Below are 23,867 nucleotides of genomic sequence, written 5' to 3'. Positions count from 1 at the left end.
AAGTTTTTGACAATTACAAGCAGCCATACACAAAAAAGCATGATGATAATACAAAAGGCCACATGAGGGGGTCAATGTGTCAATCATCATCTTGGTCTATGTACTGACAATTCATTTATTGTCTCTGACGTTGCTTGTTTGCAGTTTGTTTGTCTTTTTTGTAAATGTTTGTATAGTTTAGATAGATAGTTTAGATAGATAAGTTGCCTTTTGGGATAAATAAAGTTGTCTGAATTGAAATCTGAACTTAAATCATTAGGAAACAAAAAAGATTGACATTTTCTCCTCCATATAACAAATCTTCCATCATCCTCTACATCAGTGGTTCTTGAAAGATGCGGCAAGTCTAGGTTCTTTATGGGAATTGTTTAACCATATGCTATTGCGACAATGATACAACAAAAAAATAATTTAAAACTTGTAAAAGAGGTGATTTTCGCATGGCTATAAATATGGTGTGCCTTGAGATTTTGTCTTGATCATAGGTGTGAAAACCACTGTTCTACATAACTAATTCTTCACCATCTCCATGTATACAGCCCAAACCTGTATACATCTTCTGTTCCCTCCATTTTTACTTAGTCTTATGTATAAGCTCTGATTAGGTCCTATACAAAAACACAGCTTCTCTTTTTGTTGTTATGTTAATGACATTATTCTATATACTATAGGAGATAAAAGGGGGTTATGGTGAGGGATTATCCCTCCAAGCACAACCACAGAATTGAATTCAATCAACTCAGTTATAGGCAGTTTTACCTTTAAATCTGATGACATACTCTAAGCACCATGCATTGAAATCTACCATTAAAAATCCTCAGAACATAATTTATATGTAATTTGAGATGGCCACTTATTCTGACTTACAAAAAAATGCATACTTCCTCTATGACTTGGTTAGTTGTGATTTTGTTCACCTCCAAAAATATTTAAGATACAGTAAGTCTTATAAAATCATTTGCTGAGACTACCAAGCCAAAAAAAAGAAAAAAGAAAAAGAAAAAAAAAAGAAATATAAAAAATAAAATTGACCTCACCTTAAATCAGCATCGGTAATAATACAAAAAAAGATACATTATAAAATTATTAAATTATTTGCTTATTTTCACGTTTGAAAATCTTTCATATATTTTGTCTTTGGACATACATACTTTATTTATCTTAGGACAACAACACTGGTTTTACCTGTTAACAAGTTAATGTCAGTTGTTTTCCTGAGATCCGTTATCATAAGGTCAAAACAGAAAACCAGTCAAGTCACAACAAAAATCGTCGAAAAGACTCGTTATCAAAGAAAAGGAGAGTAAAATAAAGCCTATTGATGTTTGTTTGTGAAAGGCATCCGTGAGGTAAAACCTTTACCATTATTGTCCTACCCTTCAAGGGTGAAAAAATGTTTGATTATATTAAATAGGCCTTTACATTCTGGAATTCATATTTTTGTTCAGGTCAAATTTATTGGATGTGTTCTGAAGCGCCCACTTTTTGTCAAATAAAAGCCACAAATCTATATATAAGCAGTCATGGATTTACCTCCATGCGTACGGTCCATCCACATGTCTTTGTAATTTACGAACCCATGACAGGAAGCTGTCACTGAACCGCTACGTCACTTTACTCCAATGCGGAAGTGGTCGTCATCGTTAAAGCTGTGAGTTGGAAGGTCTGTGAGATGTGATAAAAATACAGTAATATTGAGAGAAAATAAGCATGAGGTTCAATAGTTCGAATGAAAGAAGAATTTTACATTAACAGTTCGTGTTTTTGGACCCTCTGTTCTTAGGTTAGTGAGTCGTTAGCCTCATAGGCGTTAGTAACACTTGGGTTTTCTGCATGTCTCGTGAGACAGGTTGGCAGTTAACGCTGGAATCAATCACTGACCGTATGGGAAATTGAAGATTTTTATGAATATCATGATAATTAGACATTTTCCTTCCATAAAAACAACGACTTAGCGTTTTTAAACTCTGTTTAATGGTTGAATATAAAGTCGACCTGTCCAAGCCGTTAAAAAAATAAATAATCACTTATTTTTAGACCGTTTGAAGCCTCAAAATGTCGTGGATACGGGAAGGGGAACTAAACCTACTGGAGAAGATTTCAGCCAATATACTGAAGGTAAGCTTTCTGTTATATCTCATTCATGCATCTTTCTCACATCACCAGCTATAGCGTCCAATGCAGTACATTTGTTTTAAAAAGCTAAGGTTATGATTAATTTTAAGATTTAAAAGAAAGTTAGTTGTGAAAAATCCACAAGGACTTTTTTGACAACCATGATGATGGACTACAAACAAAAAAAAATCTCTGCAGAACACAGGGGCTCAGATTTATTTGTCAGGTTCGGCGACTGTTTTCAAAATCTGTGCAACAGAAGCTGAAAATTAAACTTGATTAAATCGTGTATCTTCAAAATGAATTAAAAACTTATTAGGGATTGGCAGTCAAATTTTAGGAAACTTTGCATTAAATTTAGTTTTCATAGATGTTAAAAAACTTATCCTGTTATTTTTCCTTGTGATGTCAAAATGAGTAAGAAAAAGTAATTTCTAGTTAATTTGATATGAAAGAGATTGTAACTGTAGTAGTATAAATCAGCCTTACTCCCATTAAATAATAATAATCTTTAATTTACCGCTAAAATACAGTGAGGGATAGAGCCTGTAGGGTCACTAAGGGGATTGAAAGGTGTGGGACGAAGCTTAAGATTATCATGCTTACCCTCTCTACACAGCATATTCTGCAAGGCAACCCTTAATCTTAGGGACGCACAGTACTGGATTTTTATAGATAGCCGAAGTGCTGATATTTGCCAAATTAATATTAGCCAATAATCTTACACTATCTTAGTTTAGACCTAAAACATCCATCCTTAGAACACCTTTGAAACCCCCCAAGGGTGTCCCGGACCAATTTGGAAATAACGTGCAATTGCGATTATACTGGGCAATATTGTGACCACATTTCTGATATAATACATACATGGTATCATGAGTGTACTTGCTTGGTTATCAAGGAAAATGCTGAGAATAATAGTGGTTTTTAAGTGTGTAATCGTCAACTAAAAAAAATGCAAATATTAAGTAGCATAAAAGGTTTTTCCAGTACTGCTTTCATAATAACTTAATTTTTTTTTTAATGTTTCCTTTTTTGAAAATAAAGGTACTTCTACAAAGTGCAGTTGTGGCACTTTTATAAACTTAAAGGCCTTTCTGCGAGCATTTTTGTAAACCTTTGAAGTACTACTTAATTCAAAAATATTTGTTGCCTTTAGCACTATTTAAAACCTTAAGACATTTTTGTAAAATCTCTCTTTTCCAAGATCAGAGCAAAGATAACTTGTTTTAAGAGTCCAAAATATTAATTATCTGTTGCCTTTGAATTTATTTCACAAAAGTCATGAGCTGATAGAGGTTGCTGATACGTCATATGCTGATAAAGAATGTGAGATATAATTGAATCCTTTGATGGAAGCCCTCAAGCGTAACTTTGGTTGAGATTTTTTTAAATCAGCAATAGGTGAGGCCAGTCACCAAGCTTTCCATGTACAATCAGCGTTCTGTTTTAAAACACAAGAGATCCTTCACATTTAGAAGCAAAAAATTCGACACAGTCTAGATATGAGTGACTAGCATAATAGTTGCTTTATAAACTTTATCAAGCTCTGCTAACAGTATCAGCACCGTAAAGCTGTCTCATTACTCAAATTATTCTATGTCATATTTCTCCTTACCTTTCTTATCTGATTGTGTCTCCAGGCTGGACCCATGCCTAAACATGTGGCCTTCATCATGGATGGAAACCGCCGCTTTGCACGAAAGAAAAACATGGAGCGTCAGGAAGGGCACATGCAGGGCTTTAACAAGCTGGCAGAGGTGAGATTGTGGGGCCATTTAATTGTTTCATTTAATCTTTTTGCACGCACGTGTAATTTCTGTTACCTTCCTGTCAACTTCTACTCCAGACATTACGTTGGTGTAAACATCTGAACATCCCAGAGGTCACAGTCTACGCCTTCAGCATCGAGAACTTTAAACGCACAAAAGATGAGGTGGACGGGCTGATGGAGCTGGCCAAGCAGAAATTTGAGAAACTGCTGGAGGAACGGTGAGTTTTAAGATGAGGGCCATGGAGATTCAGTAGACATTTTACTGTTAGCTGAGCTTTTCAGACAAGTCACATTTTTTTCATATATGAATTACAGCTTCCTACAAGTAAGTTAAGGGAAACCAGAGAAATGCTCTGCAATACTAAGATATATTTTTAACTTTTAAGTCTTTGCAAGTATCAGCCAGGCTTAATAATTGCTATTTATACAGTATTCTTCACAGTTGATCTCTAAGATAACCTACTACTGCACTGATCATAAGACTTGTTTTGGTTTTACTGCAGAATAAACAAATGTACAAAGAAAGGAATTTTATAGCAGAAGTGTATAATATCAATTATCTCCATAGCTATTTTTGCAGATACTGACTCTTCTCTATACACACCAGTATGATTAGCATGCAAAAAATGTCTGTGACTATGCTGCAGTTAGGGGTTTTTGATGCAAACAGATTATTATTTAAAACAAGAACTACTGCCAGGCAGTTATATGCCTAAGCAAGGTATTTGCTGGTCAGACAGTAACAGCACAGTAGTGAGTGAGGAACAGAGGAGGGGATGTTTTCTGTGCTTGTGTAATTCATAGAAATGTTTAAAGCAAGGGCTGACCATGAGACCGATTGACATTGACCTTTCACATCCAAAATCTAATCAGTTCATCTGTACGCCATAGTGGACATTTGTGCAAAGGTTAAAGGACATCCTTCAAAAAGTGCATTCACTGGCAAGGGGTCACCATAAGGTCCAATGGCTTTGACCTTTGACCTATGAGCCCCAAAATTTAATCAGGTCATTCTTGAGTCAGAGTGGACATTTATGAGAAATTTAATAAAAAATCCATCAAAGTGGTCATGAGATATGTTTACAAGACTAGCCTGCACTGACGGAAAGAGAAACTAAAAAGGTAAAACCTCCAGCCTCAGCTATGGCGGCACAGAGGCAGAACAACTGAACTGTACCACTGTACAATAAATTGTTACAAGTTTAGGCCAAAGAAAAATTATCCGTTGGATTATAAGACATCAGGATTTTCAACGTTTTTAAAACCTTGATGCTTTTCAACACTATGTTATTATTAATGGTACAGTCAGTGGTGTAGTGCGGGTTATGTACAGTATACCCACTTACTTTTTATGCTCCTGAGAGTATCAGTAGTATGCTACTTTTTGCTGGGATTGCAAAGACGTGGCCCACTTTACTCTGCCTCTAACTGGCTAGTGTTTGCCACTGCTGTCATTGGATAGCATGCTAAGAATATTAGGGTAAGCCACTGCTGTCAGAGGCAGAGTAGGGTGGGTCATATTCACAGTCCTCTGGAACATGAATGTGACATGAACAGAGCTTATTGTGCTACTTCCTATTAGCTTGCGTCCTCAACATAATTTTATATTAATCTCAATTACTTAAAGTCAAGAAACAAAAGTGGATGATCAGTGTGCAAATACAAAAGGCCCATTCTTAGGTCTAATAAATATTCAAGAGCAGTCTAACACAGGCTCCCTTTTATAGGAAGCACTACACCACTGGATACAGTTATTCATACATTAATCTAATGTATGATGGATAGTATTAAAGACTATCAACACATTAAAGGCTTACATCTGTTTTATAAGACAGGTGCATAGGTGAGGAATTAATCCACCAAAACTTCCTGCACACTGTTTTAATTGCACAGAAGGTGAAATTGGAGCAGACCCCTCTCAACCCAGACATGGACTTTTTGAGCCCCTCTCCTTGGCAAGAGGCTGAGGTCCCTCAGAGCCAATGACAGTTTCTTCCCTTCTGCTGTCAGCCTCATGAACAACACTCCCTCCTTCCTCCCCACATGACTGACTCTCACTGAGTCAGCTGACAACCTTAGAGTCAGCAGACACCATAACACATTTTAAAACAGACTTTATGCATTACATTAGTGCACACCTAACTTATCTTTGCTGTTTACAACTGCACACTTTGTGTGTTATTCCTTTAAAAAGTATTCACCAGTATACCTGCACATCTGTACAGTTCCTCTTGCACCTTTGTACAAACTTTATGGGATGTTTATATTCTTCTTCATATATTTTATTTTGCAACTATATTTTTCTATAGTAATCTGTTAAAGTTCCTAGCCTCTCAATATTTTCATATACTTTTTAATATTCTTATTAGCCACTTTATATATTTATTAGCGCCGTAATGTTTTTTATTAGCCTCTTTATTTATTTATTAGCTTCTTAATATTTTCAGTAGCCTCTTTATTAGTGTTTTAATAATTTCATTAGCTTCTTAATATTTTTATTAGCCTCTATTTACTTCAAAAGTATATGTACATTTATATTTTAAACCTATTTGTTTTGCATCAAATCAAATTCCTTGTATGTGGAAAAGTACTTGGCAATACATTTCTGATTCTGATGTTTCTGTACCAAAATGTTGGCAATGTTTTTGTGCAACTCGAAAGTATATAGGAGTTTGCCTGAATTTTTTCATAACTAGAAACAAAAAATAATTGGCTACTGAAGCTTTTTATGTTTGCATCCATCTTTTTAAGGCAGGCACTGATATTAACTTTTACTAGGGTCATACCCAAGTTTAAAAATTCAGTGTCTGTAAATATGATTACATATTCCACAGTAGAAAATAATCTTTAGAGTTTATAATCTAAGGTTTTTTCTTATGTTTCCTCCCGGTTTAGCTCAGTTGGTAGAGCAGGTGCCCATATATAGTGGCTACAGTCTTTCCCTCTGTTCTCTCCCCATATTTCCTTTCTCTCTTCAGCTATCCTTGTAAAAAAAACTAAACTAAAGGCAAGATGTGCCCCAGGTGGTTAGGTTACATCCCATCTATGAAAGGTGGTCTTTCAAATAGGCATCCTGGACTCAAGTCTGAAAGAGTCGAGTCTAAAAAATGAAATGTAGGGTTATTGTTGTGCTTGCCTTTTTCTTATCCTACCTCATCCCTTTGGTTTAATAAGACACTTTCCCCTAGAGCAGTAATTTTGTCAAAAACATAAAATCAAACTGTTTCAGAGCAATGGAAGTAACCTGATTTATCTTGATACCGATATCAAATTCTGTGCTTTTAAGTTTTTGCGTTTTTTCTTAGAAAGCTGTTGCCTCATAGACAACAACAGTTGTTACCTTTGACAAACCACATTTACATCTGACATTGGGCTGAGAACTGCCAAAGGGAAACTGGACTATCTGGCTGATCACTGTAAATTCCTGTGTTTTGGCCCCTTTGTGTAACTCTGGGTTGAAAATGCAGACGGACACGCTTCAGAATCTTCACATAAATCAAGCACTCTCTCTCTCGTTCTTCCTGTTTTTCTTCATTTTTCTATTTGTTCATACACCTCTCGTTTTTACCCTCTTTTAGGGAGAATCTGGAGAAGCATGGGGTGTGTATTAGGGTTCTGGGTGACTTGAACATGCTGCCACTCGACCTTCAGCAGCTCATCGCCAAAGCTGTGGTCACAACCAAGTCACACAACAAGTACTATTTATTTGCTTCTTGAATTATCATCCTCTAAAGCCATGTACAAATTTATGTTAGAATTTTTAAATAACCATGTGATTGTTTTGCAGATGTTTCCTAAATGTGTGTTTCGCCTACACATCAAGATATGAGATCACAAATGCAGTCAGAGAAATGGCTTGGGGAGTTGAGGAAGGTCTCATCAAAGCAAGGTAAGTTTATCTTCTTAATACTCTTGCACTGTGTATAGTTGGGCATAGAAATACAGAATTATAGAGTGATGCTTACCAAGCTGTGTTTGTGTGTTTCTGTCATGCTCAGTGACGTTTCAGAGGCTTTGCTAAGTGAGTGTTTGTACAGCAATAATTCTCCAAATCCTGACTTGCTCATCCGCACGTCTGGAGAGGTGCGCCTCAGCGACTTCCTTCTTTGGCAGGTAAAGATGATAATGAATACAGGAAAAACACACAAAGTTGTTGTCTTTGACACAAGACATAAGATCTCACCTAAGCTTTGAAAGCAAAAAAAGTTAGATTAGAGATGTGAAATCTCACATTTGGGAGAAAGTTTGGTCATTATGCAACTGAGAAGTAAAGACTGTTACTTTTTTTTGTTTTTTTTTTCAAAGACAGACACTCTGCCAGTTTGACTTGTACTTCAAGTCCTGGTGCTCATTTTTTGCTGCTTACCCAAGTGGTTTTAAACTTTTTTGCCTGAAGCACACCTAATAACCATGTCAAACTCTTAAGGCACAACATGTCCGTGCAAAATATCCTCTGTAACACATGATAACGAGATACAGTACCTTCAGTCGTATAGTTGTAGAAATAATGTATGGTTTCACAGATTCCCGAGGTGCACCAGTGCGGCTCGCCACCAAGGGTGGAAAGAGCATAACTATTATATATAACTATTGAACTCTAGTAAAAGTTTCTTTGATTTAGATTTACATAAGCAGAAGTAAAATTACTGCTTTATAAATGAAAATGTAAAAAATAATTTACTCAAAGTACTAAGAAATTATTTTTTTACCTGAGGAGGTTGAAAAGTAAAGTAAAAAAAAAGCAAGAGAATATGAATTCTCGACCCTATTGCAGTATAGTTGTCATAACTAATTAAAAAAAGCCTTTGGATTTTATCAGAATACAACTTATATTTAACAAAGGTTTATTTCAAGTTATTTTAGTTTGTGTTTGGCATCTAGACTCCTCCCTTTTCACTCATGTAGATTTTGAATAGTTATGAGACAATATCTTAAAACACGACCAAGCCTACAAGCAGATGCAGGTTGTGGTGGGGTTGAAAGAAAGAGCACAGTTCTGATGCCATGTAGTTGGATAGTGATGCAAGTAAGGTGTGGAATCATTACATTTTTTTTGTAATAATTGTTTTCTATGTCTGTAATAAGGCTTATAATTATCATCCATGAAATTAAAGGTTCTATTAATGATTAAAAAAAAAAACTATATTGATTATTACTGAATAAAACTAACCCTTGTACTATAAAACACTTACTAGTTTCTTCTCTGAGACTCATATTTAACTTCTTTTCCGCAGACTTCCCACTCCTGCCTCGTGTTTCAGTCTGTTCTGTGGCCTGAGTACTCTTTCTGGAACCTGTGTGAAGCCATCCTCCAGTTTCAGTTAAATCACAAATCAATTCAGGTAAGGCTCACATCAAGACACAGTTTGTTTGCTGTGACTGATATCAGATTGTTAGATGAAACCAGAGTGGCCTTGTAGTAAACAGAGCTTTGCAGAGGGCCATGATTTTAGAGAAAACAAAAGGTACTGATTTTATAATCACTAATTCTAACACAATTTTTAAAATACTATTATCCAAATCATACCTGCCAACACTGCCAGTTTTCCTGGGTTCCTCCCGTATTTTGGGCCACCTCCTGTTTTGTCACTTCTCAAGGGAAACTCCTGTAATTTTCATGGCCCTGCTGTCAATAGACAACACAGATTCATATGTTGTGTATGCTGTATTGTGTTTTCTGGGAATACCAAATTTGCCAGATTGTGTATGAATGTCATAGCCTTGCAAAGCAGATGGATTTGCCAGACTCCATGTCTGTCATCAAGCAAGTCCATCTTTCTAAGCTCTAGTCCACAATTATTTTGCCAGACTTGAAAACAGTTCAGAATAATTAGCGTCATTCAAGGAGAACAAGGTGGTAACCCTGAGAAGAGTTAAGTTGTAATGCAAGTCGTTAGCAATGGAAAGTTCTTGGAAAGCTGAGTTCAGTTTCACTGGCCACACCCAGGCCTGATTACCACCAGACTGGTTAGATCAAGAAATCACTTAAATAGAAGCTGTCAGACAAAGTGAATTAGGCTACAAGATCTCAATAAGAAACGCATCTTGCCACAATCCAAAGAAATTCAAGAACAAATGAGAACCAAAGTGATTGAAATCTGTCAGTTTGGAAAAGGTTACAAATCCATTTCCAAGGCTTTGGGACTCCAGCAAACCATGGTCAGAGCCATTATCCACAAATGGAGAAAACTGGGAACAGTGGTGAACCTTCCTAGGAGTGGTCGGCCAGCCAAAATGACTCTAAGAGTGCAATGACAACTCATCCAGGAGGTCGCAAAAGAACCCAGAACTATTTCCAAAGATCTGCAGGCCTCACTGGCCCCAGTTAAGGTCAGAGTTCATGCCTCAACCATAAGAAGGACCCTGGGCAAAAATGGCATCCATGGGAGAGTTCCAAGGCCAAAACCACAGCTGACAAAAAAGAACACAAAGACTCATCTCACATTTGCCAAGAATCATCTTGATGACCCCTGAGACTTTTGGAGAAATATTCTGTGGACTGACAAGACAAATGTTGAACTTTTTGGAAGGTGTGTGGCCCCTTACACCTGGCATAAAAGTAACACAGCATTTGATAAAAAGAACATCATGCCAACAGTCAAACATGGTGGTGGCAGTGATGGTCTGGGGCTGCTTTGTTGCTTCAGGACCTGGACCACTTGCTGAAATTGATGGAATAATGAATTCTGTTGTCTACCAGAAAATCCTGAAGGCAACGTCCAGCCATCAATTTGTGCCCTCAAGCTCAAGCGCTCTAGGGCTCTGCAGCAGGACAACAGTTTGAAACATACCAGCAAGTCCACTTCTGAATGGCTCAAAAAACAAACAAACAAAAAAAAAAAAGTTTTGGAGTGTCCAAGTCAAAGTCTGGGCTTAAATCTGATTGAGATGCTGTGGTGTGACCTTAAATGGGGAGTTCATGCTGGAAAACCCTCTAATATGGCTGAATTAAAACAGTTCTATGAAGAAGAGTGGGCCAAAATTCCTCCACAGCGATGTGAAAGACTCATCACCAGCTATCACAAACGCTTAATTTCAGTTATTACTGCCAAGAGTGGCACAACCAGTTCTTAGGTTCAGGGGGCAATTACTTTTTCACATAGGGCCATATAGGTTTGGATTTTTTTCCCTTAATAAATAAAAACATTTAGAAACTGCATTTTTTTTTGACTCGGGCTGTCTTTGTAAGATGTTAAAATGAAGCAAAAAAAATCAGGAATCAGGAGGAAAATACTTTTACTACGTCACTGTATATCAAGCAGAGAAATGAGAGGAGGTTTAAAATGAAAATCAAGGACTATAATATTTAACAGTGATATTTAGTATTATAGTATAGTGTTAAAGATCTTGTATCTTAATCAAAATCGGTAGATTCAGAGGGAGTTGGTGCATCAGTGATCCAAACTGTTTCTCATTTTAAACCGTGTTTTCAACAAATTTGTCCCATACTCATACCATATGGTGCCACAGTGAATTTATGCAGCATTTTCCTGCATTAAGAGTTTTGTACTTAAGAGAATTAAGTATTTTGAGCACGATTCTTGCAATCTCACACTGGAATTTAAGGCTTTGTTTGACTATCTTGGACTTAAGATGAGCATAACGTCAGTTTAAAGACATCTCTTAGTAGGTATGATTCTGAGTCAAACCGTCCCAGCACACAGCTGACTGTTAATATGTGACAGCAGCTGTGACACAGGGAGGAGGAGGAGACAGGTTCTTCAGTCAATGATTGACTAGGTCTGCTCAGTTCTAATCATAAAAAAACATTGCTCCATTTTATGCCGTTTAACATCACAAAATGACTCCAGTACATTTCTTTCATTCACCTGCTCTGGTGGCCAGTAGGGTGAGCAAATTCCCCAGACACTGCTCAAAAATGCTTGCATTTGGCTAGTGGCGGGTGCTCCCCACTCTGGGATAAAAATTTACAGATTTAAAGGTATTCACCCTTTGATGTTAAAATCAGTACACAAAAGTGGAGAGGAAAACTTCTCTGTCATCATTGCATCTGCATCATTAGACTATGGATCATGATGTGGGAGCTTCTGCAGTTTGGTCTCAAAAACCCCCTGAAGTCACCTAATGGCAGACATCACTCAGGTCACTTCAGGTTTTATCTGGTATTTTCTACGGACAAGATGAAAAATTGAACCATCGATAAACTATTAAGAAGGACACTTGTACAGATGCACCTGATTTTAACCCCAAAATACATCTGTGAGTGCTTATAGAACATATACATACAGCACACTATATATTATAGGGGTGAGGGGAAAAATCGATACACCATAGTATCGTGATATTTTGCGTGGCGATATATCGTATTATATCTTCAACCAGGTATCTATTTTTTAAAATTTATTGCTAATATGAACTGAAGTCTTTGATACTAGGTAAATAGCATCAGTTGCCTTTCTGTCCACTTGATGATGCTGTTGTGCCCTTTGTCAAGTGAGGTCAGCAGAGGTGATGGTCAAACAGCAGGAGAAAGTTAGTACAACCAATATGGCTGCACCAGGGAAAGGACTTTAGGAATGCAAGCAGGGCATGAACAACATGGACATGACACATGGGGTTTGCAAGAAGTGCTGCGTAAAAATAAAATACTGCTGTAATATGATAAAATCAAAGCTAAACAGCTGAAAAAATTGTATAGATAGCAATATAACGCAATATATGATTTAAAATAGGGATGCATGATATTGGATTTTTGCTGATATCCGATATGCCGATATTTTAAAACTCATTTTGGCCAATACCAATAATTAATTACATTTTTTCCACTGTAAAAGACACCAATTCCATCCTGTGCTACAAATATTTTATTAAATATTGGTAGTCTGTTTATTTTAGAAACTGACAACAGTGCAAAAAAGAAATAGCTTATAAATAGATTGATTCTCCTTATTACTCAGCCAGTTTGCAGGATGGCTCCCTGAGATACTCTTGACAAAGTGCTTGAAATAACAACAACAACAACAACAAAAAGGCAGATTCTTAAATGCAAAAAATCTAGCTATAGTTCAGAGCTTAAATATGCTTTTACATTTCTGAGACACAAGATGAACAACAGAAATAAAACTTCAACTGAAGTAGTTCTGCTAATTCTGCTTTAAACGGCACAAACTAACTAAGCAACCAAGTTTAATGGGCATTTCGCTGTAAACACCCCCGTAACAACACAGTGACACCCACATCTCTAATGCAGGAGACAGAGCGCTATGCACGGGAGACTTGGCACACAGAAGTCCATCATTGCTTTTGCCATGTTTCGCGTACCGCCATGTAGCACAACATGCACGTTCTTTATCTCTGTTTTCCATATCCGAAACATGTTAACAAAAGTGAGAACCGGAACACTCCTGTGAGTGTAGGACAGGCTTTTTAAGAGTGAAATCCTCGTATCCACTGAGGCAGTGAGGCTCAATGTGCTAACAGGACAAACACTTGACGTCCATATATCTGTGGTGAAGCTAATGTGTTTAGCTTTAACGAGGAGCTTCTCTACGTGACTGGAAACAAAGTTTTGCAGTTCAGGTAAGGCTACAAGCACCTGCTAGGCATAACGTACCGGGACTTTAAATGCATCATTACCACACAGAAGCCCGTATCTTCCACTACGCTGAAAGGCTGATTATCAAGAGCTATAAATTAAATGATTTTCCTCTTCAGCTCCTTACCTTTGGGTGGTCGCTGCTGTATTTTTTAGCTTTGTCAAATGACTTAAGTAGAGGCTGCTGACAAGTTTTCCCTGGCACAAAGTTTGGTCATTCTTTCTCTGAAGAAAGTCCTTGTAGTTATCAGGTTGACATTTTTTAGATGCAAAATTAAACTGGTGGTTTTAAAGGCGTGTTGTCGAGCTCCTTCTCGCATCACATGTACTTTACAAGCGATGCAAACAGCTACTTTGCTGTCTTGTTCCCACACCTCAGAATTCTTCCACACAGACATGTTGAGTTTGTTGTTGTTGGCGCACAAACGGCGTCATCGTGTGCACCTAATTATGACGTCACATTATCGGCCATACAGATTGGCGTAACTTTTATTATCGGCCAATAATATTGTGCATCCCCAATATATAATAAATAATATCTAATTATAATAATATGTGTAATGCAAAGTGTCTGTAATCGCAGTAATATCGAATCGTGGCATATCTTGATAAAATTGTATTGTGGGACCACTTGTGATTCCCACCCCTAATATACTGCATTTTTTTCCTGTACACTAATTGTTTCTGCTCTTCAGTCCTATCTGATATAGGAAGAAATCTTGTTGACTTACATCTCTACACTCAAATGTAAATTAACATGACTACACATCCTCTGTAAAGACTGTTCAAATATTTTTAATCATTGGTTACATTAGGTGAACATGAACATAAATATGTTCTTACCCAAGTACCTGGATTTAAAATGTAATAAACACAAATCCAATGTGTCATGTCTAACTGTGGTTCAATATGTTTCGTTTCAGAAAGCTAGAGACCTCCATCGAGAGCATCAGGCTTTACAGCAGCTGGAGGCGGACCGTGCCTGTGTAGCGGAGCACCTGCAGCATCACGGGAATGGAAAGCCTGTGGATGCCCAGAGAAGACACGAGGCGCTGCAGCACTATATCGCCTGCAGGGAGGAACGAATTCAAGACTTCTTAGAAGCACTGAAGCACAAGAGAGACTCTTTCTTTAATGACTTAATGAGCGAAGCCGTCGTGGCTTAGGATGGCTCTGAAAACAAACCCCATGTTGAAGTGGGGATGAAACCTCTCCCGTCCTCTTCCCTAAAGGGCTTCTGTGGAAAAAAGGAAGAGTGAACAGGCCCTGGGAACGGTTTCTTCACGTTACTGGTTAGTGCAAGATGAGAGGGAAATTTTACCCCTATGGGGCTGTAGAAAAAATGAGATATTTATGATTGTAGATTTAAAAAGTCTAATACATGGAAATGCCTGGTCAAAATTTAGTTCTATACTTGTGAAAATTGTTTGTGAAATGCATGCCATTGATCGGCTGTTCAAACACTGAGTGAAAGTTCAGGGGTTCAACATTTCAGACACGATGCCATCCAGATTTTTATGAATCAGTCCAGTTTTACATTTTTTCGTTCAGTTTCTTCGGATGTGTTGTTTGTTTGGTGAGCGTGATGTCAAAGACATAACTAGATTTTGACCAGCTTTCTCTAACAGAATAAAGTGATTATTGTATGTCAAATATGATCGATGATGTGTCATTCATTGCTTCAAACTTATACACTACAGATCAATGATAGTGCAGTTTTTGATTGTTTAGTCCTTAGCTCAGCCAGTTTTTAATCCAGATTTTTATGTAATGGTTTAACTTAGGTCAAAGAGAAATGCCAAATCCTGATTGTCAGGCAATGAATCTACTTCAGAAAAGATCATTTGTTCATCACTATGCTAACTGACCTTTTTTCTGTTGGGGAGCAAAGACTGTATTATTCACCAAAGTCTTATTCCCATCCTTACTGAGAAAACAGAAGAAGAAGAAGAAGCATATCAGTCTGAAAATAAATACAGTCGCTAGAAAAAGTATGTGAACCCTTTGAGATTTCTTGGATTTCTGCATAAATTGGTCATCAAATGTGCTCCGATCTTCATCTAATTCACAACAACAGACAAACACAGTCTGCTTAAACTAATACTGCACAAAAAAATGATAGGTTTTCATGTTTTTATTGAACAAAACATGTAAACATTCACAGTGCAGGGTGGAAAAAGTATGTAAACCCCTAGGCTAATAACTGGTTGACCCTCACTCTCTTGAGGTCATGCCACAGCATCTCAATCGAGTTGAGGTCAGTATTAGTTTAAGCAGACTGTGTTTGTCTATTGTTGTGAATTAGATGAAGATCAGAACACATTTGATGACCAATTTATGCAGAGATCCAAGAAATCTCAAAGGGTTCACATACTTTTTCTAGTGACTGTATGACCAAATTACAAAAAAAAAAAAAAAACAACAACCAAAACATACTAAAGAAAAAGTGTTGTGTAATCTGGTTACCATCCTGCAAGAGTTATCTAAACTGTCCCTGGTTGAGGGGTACACTGTGGACCAGTCAATCACAGGTCTGATCTGTAGTGACAAACATTCACACTCATACCTACAGACCATAAAGAGTCACTAATTAACCTTATAAGCATGTCTTTGGACTGTAGGTGGTAGCCAGAGTTCTTGGAGGGTCCAAACATCCACAGGGGAAACATCAACTCCACACAGAACAGCTCTGTCCAACCGGGTTTCAAATCAGAACTTTCTTGCGTTGAGGCAGCAGCTCTAACCACTGCACCACCATGTGACCCTTTTTAAAGATAACAGTATTCAATTTCATCAAGATGCAGTGGCTTTGACAAGTATTCATCCCCTTGGGTGTTTTACCCTTTAATTGATTTTATAAATCAATCATGGTCAACATATTAGGCTTTATTTACTTCAATAATTACAGAAAAACTCTACTGTCAAAGTGGAAACAGATTTCTACCAAGTAATGTAAATTAAACAAAACTATGTAAGGTAAAATAAGTGACTGCATATATTCACCCCCTTCAAGTCAGTGTTTAGTTGATGCACCTCTGGCAGCAATCACAGCACTGAGTCTGTGTAGATAGATCTCATTCAGGCTTACACATCTGGACACTAATTTTACTCCATTCCTCTTTGCAAAACTGCTAAAGATCTATCAGGTTGTGAGGGGGGTCTGGGCATTGACATGGCCACTACAGAACATTCACCTTGTCTTTAAACCTGTAGCTGTCGCTGTATGCTTCAGGTCATTGTCTTGCTGGAAAATAAATCTTCTCCCAAGTCGTATAGTTCTCTTGCAGACTAAGTGAGATCATCCTCAAAGATTTTCCTATATTTTGCCTCATTCATGTTACCCTCTACCTTTAGAAACCTTCTAGGGCCAGCTGCTGAGAAGCATCTCCACAGCATGATGCTGCCACCACCATGCTTCACAGTGGGGATGGTGTGTTTGTGGTGATGTGCAGTGTTTGGTGTCAGCCAAACATCTCAAAATGTCTGATAGCCAAAGAGCATAATTTTGGTCTCATTAGTCCAAAGAACTTTCTTCCACTTGACCATGGAGTCTCCTCTCTCTCAGGTAACAGTTGTTGTATGCAGGGCCTCTCCCATCTCACCTGCTATAGCTTGTAACTACTTCAGAGTAGTCACAGGTGTCTTGGAGGCCTCTCTCACTAGCCTCCTTCTTTCACAGTCACTTGGTTTGTGAGGACGACCTGATCTAGGCAAATTTACACATGTGCCATACTCCTTCCATTTTTGATGATGGATTTCCGGGATGTTCAGTGCCTTGGAATTTTTTCCCCTGACTTAGACTTTAACCTTTCCTCTGAGTTGCTTGGAGTGTTCTTTTGTCTTTGTGGTACAATGGTAGTCAGGAATACTGATTAACCAGTGAGTGGTCAAAGGTATTAGGCATTTCAAAATCTTATAAATTTCGTAGTCTCAAAAATAGTCTCTTGGAAAAAAAATGATTTTGTAAAATAACTGTCTAACTTTAAGTCAAAAATATATTGCACTTATTTAATGCCCCCTCACATGCCATGTCTGGATAAGCCTTTTGTTTCAATGCATGCAAGAACACAAATATGATCTTATGGACATGCAATGATGGAGAGATGCCAGAGTGAGGACTGCAGCCCATGATGAAAAGGGTACCTCAACAGTCCTTGGGAAATGAACTGGCACCTCTCCAGCTACCAGTCTGAACTCAAAACTTCATCTAGGACTTGAACTGGCAACATTTTTACTCCCAACCAAAATCCTTAGACTAAGCTGTTGCCACAACCAAATCACATAAATCAGGCCTAAACTTTTGTTAAAAGAAAATATCTTGTCAATTTACTAACAAATCACTCTTCTCTGTTTGGCAGTCAGATGGTGAGTCTGGGTTCGGCAGATGCCAGAGTACGCTACCTGCCTAACTGCACTGTGGTAACTGTGAAGCTTGGTGGAGGAGGGATAATAGTATAGGGCTGTTTTTCAGGGTTTGGGCTAGGCCACTTATCACCAGTGAAGGGCGACTTTAATGCTTCAGCATACCAAGACATTTTGGACAATGCTTTGCTTCCAACCTTGTGGCAACAGCCCCTGTCGGTGTAATGGTCAAGCAGCCAAAAACTTTTATCTATATAATGTATGTTATTTGACCTCTCCATGTTGTCTGATTTTTTGAATATTTTTATCATTTTCATTATGTACATGCTTGACGTACACGTTTAAATATAAATGATCAAAAGGTCAGGGACTATGGATAGAAATTTGCCTATAGCTTTTATCTGGCACATGCACACTGTCCCCTACATAGATAAATAAATAGAACTGATAAAAATGGGTGCTATAACGTATGGTTTGACCTCAGAGTTTTAAATGGACTATTTCAGATAAGATACATCACACCAGTGTTCTTCTCTGGTGATCTATCCCACTTTAAAAGCCAGTTAAATGCTGTCCCTCGCGAGATGCAGAAAAATACGCTAAACCAGGCACACAGTAATGGAAGTGCGTTATTTATAACTGACAGAAACCGTGCACACAGCGCCCCACTACGGCCAACAACGGTATGTTCTCGGAGCGTCCCCCAAGTTCCACCCTGGCTCTTTAAGGAATAGGAGGCGCCTTGAGTCACGTGACACATTTTCATCCAATGACAGGCTTTGAAACACAAAACTGGTTCGAACCGGTTTAGTTCTTATATTGCAGTGTATAAACTACAAAAACATTCGTTTGCATTATACATTCGCCATTTTACACTGCAACCGCCCGGTTGTCCTCCGTTATCTCTCCACTAAAACCCGCTTTTTCGGTTATTTTTTGGTGAGCTTTCTGCTCATTTTCTGTCAACAACATGGGAAAAGCAAAGGTATGATTTTAATAATATCTTAATTTTTAAAAGTCCTTGCATCCTATTCGTGATTGTATCTTAAATTTGACGCTAGTCTGCGGTCGATGTTTCTGCATCAGAGGAGCGTCATCATCCTTCACAAACCGCAGCCATGGCGGTCAGACAGCAAAGACCTGTTCAGGCATCTTCCCTGTCTTCGAGGAAATTCTTTTTTCCAGGCACCAACTAAGCACGTCGTTTAACCGGTTTTACACGACTGTCTACGTACATTCATGATTTCACGGCCTGCGGCAAACACAGAACTTGTGCAGCCTTTGACATTGCGCCGTGCAGAATATCATGCACCGCCTGTCTTTTCCCTCTGTGACAGTGGGCTGGGGGTGGGGGGGATCTTGACAGGTCAGGCGCGGCAGTCAATTTTAAACACGACGTAAATGCACAAATGTTCATCTATTAGGCCAGTGCGCATGCATAATGTGTGATCTCAATACAAACAACGTTGAATTGGTAATAAGAAACCAGACTAAGTTAAAGCACGGATTGCAACATTCGAGGAAGGAGCTGGGGGAGGGGATGTGGCAAATCCTTTTTTTTTTTTTTTTTTTTTTTTTTTCCCTTCACTGTTTTGAATAAGAAATGTCCGTTTTGTTTATGCACGTCGATTCAAAACGGGATTGACATTCAAATCCAGTTCGATACAATCGATGAAAACCTCAACATTATCCAATTCGGTTGACTGTTTTATTCGAGTGCGCATCGTTTAATTATCAAATGCAGCATTTAAAACGTTAATTGTATTCGATTATTTTTTATATGTTTGAGCCAAGAGCAGTCAGTCACGCGTTTTCCGTTAACGCCTTACGTGGAAATGTGTGGCATTTGTTAAAAAAAAACGTGTGAAGATATAATTAAATAAATCATTTTAAAATATATTTGAATACTCATGTACTCTTAATTGCCGTCCAAGCGATTTTTTTAAATGTTCCAAGTCAGACGTGGCACGTGCTTCGCTGCATTGATAATATGGCGGTTGTACAGATTAGTAAAGTAGTAATCTTATCAGTCCCCTAACAGCTGTCTGTCGGCGCGCGCTGATACAAAACAAAGGAAGCTGTCAGGGCGCCAACGCGCTGCTGTCATGGTGACAGGACTGCCCCGATTTGAATTCAAATACGGGCGGGAAATTCTTTGTGGCGTTCAAATTATCTGCATCAGTAGACGTTTCTTTGCTGGAAGTTTGGCCTGGTCCTTCAAGATTATTTGCGGATTATAAACTGTGACGTTAACATTATTATGTTTTAGTATAAATGTATATATATTTTCAAATTGTAATATTTTGTTTTTCTCTTTTTTTTGTCTTTCAGAAAACTGTCCCTGTTGAGGTTTGTTGAAGAAAAAGAGTATTATTAATATTATTCATTCACACTTATTATTATTCGTTTTTTAACAAATAAAATATAGTATTGATGAGGGCTGCTTCGTTATGAATGAGTATGAAAAATCATAATTATTTTTTATTCATATCAGGGTCTTGATTGTTAAGCATAGTTACACATTTTATATATCAGCATATGCCTTACTCATTTATCAAACTTTAACACTCCTAACAATTTAATATTCTTGGCATTTTTAACTAATGAAAAAAAAAATTACTTTGAAATCCTTGAGAAGTCTGAAAATTGGACTTTTAAAATTTTAGGCCATAACAAGTCTTATTTTCACTCATGAGAGGTCAAATTTTAGATGGCACTTTGACTAGGTATGATTTTATCCAATCTTGATTTTCTAGCTAAATGTATTTGATTTTAAGAATTATTTTTTGCGTATATGCTCATTCACCTACTAAAATATGTTCTGATGAATATCACTGTAAAGTACACTGATAGAGTAGAGGCATTTAATATGCCAGAAATAAACAAAATTGGCATTAATTCCCCTTAGTGTGACCCTTAATAAACTGTGCGTTATATCTGAAAAATTCAATCTGGTCTGGTGTACAGAGAAGTCCCACGTGCCTCTTATTTTTGACTGTTTGCCATGCAAAAAGTGGCAAACTTCAGGTGTTAAAAATGATATTTAAAAAATGTGTATGAACCCTGAATAAGAGAGAGAAAATATAGACATATTTAATAAATAAATAGACAGTCAGTTGACAATGCTTTTTAGGAAGTGAGGTTTACCCTTGTGGTTAAAATATAAACACAGACCACACAACAGAAACTAAGGGCAAAATAAGGGCAACACATCATGTGGCACTTTTTCATTTTGAGTATCCCATTTTCAGGATAAAAACATAATTGCCTGGTATTAACTTGAATGAGTTTTAACTTTAACAATAGATTGATGAGATGCGTGGTTAGGCTGCAGTTATTTTGTTACAGAAGTTTAGTTGAATGGTTATAAACATACCTATATGTTAAAAGGTCAAATGGATTCTGTCTGCAAACATGACTTAATTTTTGTCTGTCTTCTGTCTTAACAGCAAACAAGGAAATCTGCTCGGCTGAAGTTGGTAAGCTGCTTAGAAACACAACACTATTTGTTTGCTTTGATTATTCTTGGTACTCATTCAGAAGGGAATTGTTTACCAACAAAAGCGTCATCAATCTCTTCTTTGCCCTTTTGCACAGTGCATAAATGCTAATTTGTATATCAGTGTGTCCACAAGCCTTTACTCCTCTGCTGTTTTGTAATGACAGTAAAAAAAAAAAGAGGTTATAATTTATAATGGTTACTACACTAAATACACAGTATAATGTTTCACTAACACCCCACATTCTTGGCTGTTTGGAGTTTGTGAATTACCATTTTGAAGTTTTTTTTCCCCTCATTTAGCTGAAAACGTCACTTCCAGCAGTGGAGAAGAAAAGGGCCCCTGCAAAAGTATGAACAACTCTGTTAACTCTTGCTATCTGGTTATGCTGTGTGTCACTTGATTTATGGTTTTGTATTAGTTGAAGGGAAATTTAGTTTTCACCAGCTCAAATGGGAATATATAAAGATAAAACTCTGTGAAGCAATTAAGATGCAAAAGAACACAAGGTTCTTCCTGTTGCACTGAGGCATGTGATATTTGTCAATTGCTGCAGTGATATTTGTTTGTGACCTTTTCTAGAGGGGACCCAAAGAAAAGAAGGCTAAGGGAGGTGAAAATGCCAACGCCAAGACTGAGGTTTGTTTCTTTTTATAAGACAAAACTATCATTAGAAATCTTGCGATGCATTTTTATTACTTTTTATGTTTTGTTTTGTTTTGTTTTTTTTTTTGGTAATGTTTAACTAAGGTAAGGCATGTGAGCAGCTTAGCCAAACACAAAGGAGTGTAGAAGGGACAAACAAGGTGTAAGCTTTTTACTAGATTAGAGGAAGTATTTTCTCAAGGAATATGTTAACTCTTTTTTATTACAGTGAACTTAAATAAATCGAAGAAAGTAAAAGATACTTTAAAATGTTTGAATTGTCAATTTACAGGAACAAGAGTACAAAAAAATTCAACCAATATTTGGCAAACACAAAAAAGATGAGGTTTTTCTTTTAAATACTTTAAAACTGAAGTACTTAAATCTTTAAAGATTATGTTTAAACATCTTGAGTTAAGTTTTTAGACACTGAAGTTGTGATTTCTTGCTGCATTAATCTGTCATTCAGTTCAGTTAAAATTATTTTGTTTGATGTATTTTATTTGGTACATTAAAAGTATCTGAAAAGACTGGTTGTTCCCAAATTGGGGGTCACGGTGCCTCAAAAGAATATAAATAGATAAATAAAATACATTTGAAATTATTTCAAACTGTTTATTTCACCCATTCGGCAGCGTAACTAGTTCATCGGCAAAAACAGTTGTTTCAGACTGTGGCGTCTGCATGCTTTTAGAAGTAAAAGCAGTGTTACGCAGTGAATTAATATTTTTTAAGGTAACATTAAGAAAGACAGACAAGTATGCTCCTAGTCTAAAAGCTGGTGTAACAATCAAGGTGATAATAACATGATACCAACACAATCACTGCTTCTAACATGTTTTGTCTCATTTTTTTATCCCTAGGATCCAAAGGTCGAAGCAACTGAGCCAACTGAATAAGAGATGATGTGCTCACTCTGTGTACTTGGTGATTGTACAGTTTTAAATAAGTATTTTTTACCAAGTTTTATATTACAAATGTCATTTATAGGTTTGTTTTTGGCTTGCACTTGATGTAACGAAAACTGTCACACTCATATCTGCTTAAAAACGATTACCGTCCATATCTTGTAGACGTGGCATTCTTAGTTTGTCTAATTCTCTATTTTTTTTTTTAACTGCTGAGTAATAGGTATTTTCAACAAGCCTGGTTTTGAATCTAATTTTAAACTTATTATAAGGCAGCTAAAGCATATTGTTAAAATTGAAGGGGGTGGGATTTTTTCCATTTGCTCCTTGTATTTTAATGTTGAACTAATACAAAAAAGATCGCTTACCAAATGTTTAAAAACACTGTATGTTGACATGAGTTATAGTAATTGAAAATGCCACAGAAAAAAAAATACTGTTATTAGGTCAGAAAATTGACATATCCCAAAAAATATGTATGTTGTGAACCCGGTCATCTTGATAAGAAATTATCTTAAGTTATGTTCTGTTAAGCGAACAGTATGCTTTTCTGATTCAATGTTTGATCTAAATGTTCTTAAATAAAAATTTCAAAATGTCAGCTTGGCTTCAGTTTGGTCTTCAATCATTAAACGATAAAAATATATTTTGCTTTTGTTATGGAAACGTGATGAAAACATGCATAAAACATTACACATAACTGTAAAATGTTAAGAGTTTAGCTAATAGCCTTTTATCTTTAGCCTCTTTGTTCTTGGCAGCACTCAACAATCCTCCAGGGTACATTTTCTTAAAGACCTAAATTTAAATCCCCTGACATGCTGATAGCAAATTATTTTTTCCGTTAAGGCTTTTGGACACTAACGCCATTAAAACGCACTCTGAAACGAAGAATCGACCGTTAGTTCCATCCAAGCAATCTGATTGGACAAGAGGCATTCCATGAGCGACGATACAGGAGAACATCACCGCGACTTTTCACAATAGGTATCACTGCGCCTGAGCAA

At 37.1% G+C, this 23,867-nt stretch overlaps 1 protein-coding gene and 1 long non-coding RNA gene across 5 annotated transcripts; both read left to right on the top strand.

Moving 5' to 3' along the window:
- Nucleotides 1–1,605: 1,605 nt before the first annotated feature.
- On the top strand, nt 1,606–15,103 carry dhdds (dehydrodolichyl diphosphate synthase). Of its 4 annotated transcripts, none has more exons than XM_041792587.1 (9): nt 1,606–1,651; nt 2,038–2,118; nt 3,759–3,875; nt 3,965–4,107; nt 7,468–7,584; nt 7,677–7,778; nt 7,888–8,002; nt 9,124–9,231; nt 14,369–15,103. In XM_041792587.1, exons 2-9 carry the CDS (start codon nt 2,056–2,058, stop codon nt 14,609–14,611), a joined length of 1,008 nt encoding a protein of 335 aa, XP_041648521.1. In that variant the 5' UTR covers nt 1,606–1,651; nt 2,038–2,055; the 3' UTR covers nt 14,612–15,103. The 4 variants fall into 4 exon arrangements, with proteins under 4 accessions (XP_041648521.1, XP_041648522.1, XP_041648523.1 ...); XM_041792588.1 differs by having other exon boundaries at nt 1,625–1,663; XM_041792589.1 differs by having other exon boundaries at nt 1,631–1,783.
- Nucleotides 15,104–18,594: 3,491 nt separating this feature from the next.
- On the top strand, nt 18,595–23,461 carry LOC121513006. Its single transcript, XR_005992164.1, has 6 exons — nt 18,595–18,792; nt 20,139–20,156; nt 21,257–21,286; nt 21,610–21,657; nt 21,890–21,946; nt 22,816–23,461. It is a non-coding gene; the product is annotated as an uncharacterized LOC121513006 (long non-coding RNA).
- The last annotated feature ends 406 nt before the right edge of the window (nt 23,462–23,867 follow it).

The sequence above is a fragment of the Cheilinus undulatus genome, linkage group 8 (genome assembly GCF_018320785.1).
Source record: "Cheilinus undulatus linkage group 8, ASM1832078v1, whole genome shotgun sequence".
Classification (NCBI taxonomy): Eukaryota; Metazoa; Chordata; class Actinopteri; order Labriformes; family Labridae; genus Cheilinus; species Cheilinus undulatus.
This window is presented reverse-complemented; position numbering and strand designations above follow the sequence as displayed.

Coding starts and splice junctions, on each gene's coding strand:
- dhdds (XM_041792587.1), top strand. CDS start 2,056: ATGTCGTGGATACGGGAAGGGGAACTAAACCTACTGGAGAAGATTTCA. Junction 4,108..7,467: donor GAGAAACTGCTGGAGGAACG/GTGAGTTTTAAG, acceptor ACCCTCTTTTAG/GGAGAATCTGGAGAAGCATG. Junction 9,232..14,368: donor TAAATCACAAATCAATTCAG/GTAAGGCTCACA, acceptor GTTTCGTTTCAG/AAAGCTAGAGACCTCCATCG.